At 30.0% G+C, this 3,725-nt stretch overlaps 1 protein-coding gene across 1 annotated transcript; it reads right to left on the reverse strand.

Moving 5' to 3' along the window:
• Positions 1–682: 682 nt before the first annotated feature.
• Positions 683–1,498, reverse strand: LOC108562999 (chromatin modification-related protein EAF7-like; the record flags this gene model as incomplete). The annotated part of the gene is made up of 2 exons (XM_017921529.1): positions 1,490–1,498; positions 683–1,436 (listed from the first exon to the last, which is right to left on the reverse strand). Coding segments are annotated over exons 1-2 (763 nt in total), but the record flags the coding sequence as incomplete, so codon positions are not given.
• Positions 1,499–3,725: the final 2,227 nt, after the last annotated feature.

Consider the following 3,725-nt stretch of genomic DNA (forward strand, 5'->3'; position numbering starts at 1 on the left):
AGTCGCGTTTTCATAACAAGAGACGAGTCATGTTTATATGAGTACTATTTAAACGTTTTAGAACCGCTGTGATTCATCGCGACGCAGACAAGCGTTTTCATAACCATATTAGATAATTTTGTTCAACAATTATTGAAATTTTTAATCACTTTTATTTGCATTAAAATTAGTCTAATAATGAAAACAATAGAAATTGTGAAAAATAAATCTTAATTAATATAAATTAATTAAAGATTTTTTATATTTTGCTTGCAAGATTAAAATTTGTTATCTTTTTTTATTTCTAACATATAAAATATATATTATAAATTTAATTTAGGCTTTGAAAAAAGGTACATACTTCCAACACACTCTTCCATAATAATTCTCTACTTCTTCTGCGTTTCAACTTTCGTCTTTCAAGAAATTAATCGAAATGATTTTTCTGGATTACAATTAAATGATTTTCTAAAATCGCTAATCTTGGTGGAACAGAAGTACAAAAAGATTATATCACGTAAATAATTACAAATTAAATTAGTTTTATATCATTTATTTAAAACAACTAAAAAATACGGACAACAATTATAACACATTAATCATATTTAATTAAACAAAACATAATATTACAAACTGAAAGAAAAAACTATAATTTAGATATAACAAAATCGGTGTTGTTCTTAATATATGACACCTTTACTACGGTGCTTCTCGTGCCTATCGCGTCCTGACCTGGACGACTTCTCCTTGGATCTTCTCATGTCATTTTTCTTATCGACTTTAGACGATATCTTCACTGCAGTCTGGGCAAACATGACATTTATGTCGATATCTGTCAGCCCTTGACCCGTCCGCTTTTTGCATGACGGTTCCAACGGCGAAGTCTCTGATTCGTGAGTCCTTTTCTTCGACTTCACTTCATTTTCCTTGCTCGGATTTCTTGACTGCTTCGATTCCAACTTGCTTATACTGTCCTTATCACTTCTGTTTTCCTTCTTCTCAGGCTTGGAAACATCGGACAGATCATCCCCAAATAATTCTACAAATCGTTTTGAAATTATACTTTCCTTCGACTTGTCTTCGCTTTCCTTGCTTAGATTTACTGTACTGTCCCTATCACTTCTGTTGTTTTTCTTCTCAGGCTTGGCAATATCGGACAGATCATCGCCAAATAGATCTACAAATCGTTCTGAAATTCTACTTTTCCTCGACTTGTCTTCGTTTTCCTTGCTTGAATTTCTTGGCTGTTTCGATCCCAACTTACTAATATTGTCCTTCTTCTCAGGCTTATCAATATCGGACAGATCATCGCCAAATAATTCTACAAATCGTTTTGAAATTCTACTTTTCCTCGACTTGTCTTCGTTTTCCTTGTCCTTATTACTCTTAGGATCCGTTGAATATTTATTTTCCTTGGCACTAGAACTTGCACTTTTCGGTTTAGTCGGTACTCTTTTCTTCAGTACAGATTACCTCAGTAGATTTGTGATGTTTTACCATCATAGCATACATCATACATCGTAAGAGCATCACCGAAACTGACGCCCGATTTATGACTAATTGCACTTTTACCACTTTTCGAAGATCGATTCAACTGTAACTTTGGAATAAGACATTTTGTATGTAAATAAGTTTTCACTGCTTCTCTGATGTCTGTTGGAGAACTAATGATTTGTTTCATTCCTAAATGTCCTTAGCTTACCATCGATCATGATTTCAGGTAGCTAAAAATTGGAGTGGGGGATTTCCCCAAAAATAAGCAGGTAGATGCAGAACTTAATTGTTTTTTTGGAAAAATTTGATTTTATTGCCGCGTTGTAAACAAAATAGGAAAATTTATCTAATATGTCATAAAATTAATTCAAATTATTGCTACAATTTACATTTGAAAATTTATCGTTTTAGGTAAATACAAATTTCCTAGTATTTTGAGTGCAATAAATTGTAAGAAATATTTGGAAAGTTTTCTAATGAAATTGATAGTGGACTTTATGATTTTTATTCATTAAATTTGAAAGAAAATGAATTAATTTCCGATTCGTCGTTAGGCAGGTGTGTCGCGTTCTCATAACCATATAAGGATTTGTTTAATGATCGCAGCTGCAGCTGATTCTTCGTGACTTTTCGAGACGATTTGTACACATGCGAGGATTGATTAGTCGTTTTAGAACCGCTGTGATTCATCGCGACGCAGGCAAATCGCGTTTTCATAACCATATTAGGTATTTTGTTGATCGATTATAAACATTTTTATCACTTTCATTTGCATTAAAATTAGTCTAATAATGAAAAAAATAGAAATTGTGATAAAGAAATTTGAATTCTTAATTAATATAAACAAATTCAAGATTTTTTCATATTTCGCTTGCAATATATAAAATTTGTTATCTTTTTCCTAAATATAATTTAGTCTTTGAATAAAGGCTAACAATTTGGTTTTTCAATAATCCTAATGAACAATTTATATCGTGGTTTGGCTGTATATGAATTGGCATTATCAATAAACTCTAAACATGAATATTAATTTTCGTTCCATAATAAATTGAATGCAAATAAATTAACTATTTAGTATAATCCAAATATTTCTCTAAAGGTTTTAACAATTGAAATACCCAAATAAATTAAATGAAGAGAATGTGTAGTTTGAATTTAATTAACAACTAAGCAAACGGTATAATTATACAGGTGGGAATCATTTTACGACTGGGTTAGGTTTTAGTAAAACGGCGAAATAAAATGATATTCTTGGCATTGCCTTCATTCCTCCTACTAAAACAATTATTTCTTAAACAATGTAGTAATATTACTTCATTTTATAATATTTTAGAAAATACTTTGGTCGATAGCCCAAAAAAACAATATATGTTTTAATTATATCAAGTTTAGACATTAAATTTGAAACAAAACAGATTAATTTACATCTGTTTAGCGATTCGCAGGTACAGATGATTCATCGTTGCGCAGGTGTGTCGCGATTTTATAACCATATAAGGATTTGTTTATCGCTCTCAGCTGCAGCTGATTCCTCGTGACTTTTCGAGACGATTCGTGTCCATACGAGGATTGATTAGACGTTTTAGAACCGCTGTAATTCTTCGCGACGCAGTTTTTCTAATCATATAAAAATCGGTTTAAATATTCGTAGGTGCAGATGAATCATCGTTACGCAGGTGTGATAAATGATTCCTCGTGATAATTCGAGACGATTCGTATTTATACAAGTACTATTTAAACGATTTAGAACCGCTGTGAATCATCACATCTCAGGCAAGTCGCGTTTTCATAACCATATTACGTAATTTTGTTGATTAATTATTGACATTTTTAATCACTTTTATTTGCATTAAAATTAGTCTAATAATGAAAACAATAGAAATTGTGAAAAATAAATCTTAATTAATATAAATAATTAAAGATTTTTTATATTTTGATTGCAAGATTAAAATTTGTTATCTTTTTTTATTTCTAACATATAAAATATTATTATAAATTTAATTTAGGCTTTGAAAAAAGGTACATACTTCCAACAACTCTTCCATAATAATTCTCTACTTCTTCTGCGTTTCAACTTTCGTCTTTCAAGAAATTAATCGAAATGATTTTTCTGGATTACAATTAAATGATTTTCTAAAATCGCTAATTTGGTGGAACAGAAGTACAAAAAGATTATATCACGTAAATAATTACAAATTAAATTAGTTTTATATCATTTATTTAAAACAACTAAAAAATTAAAAAATACAGAC

This window comes from Nicrophorus vespilloides, unplaced genomic scaffold, assembly GCF_001412225.1.
Source record: "Nicrophorus vespilloides isolate i.1.1-1 unplaced genomic scaffold, Nicve_v1.0, whole genome shotgun sequence".
Taxonomy (NCBI): domain Eukaryota; kingdom Metazoa; phylum Arthropoda; class Insecta; order Coleoptera; family Silphidae; genus Nicrophorus; species Nicrophorus vespilloides.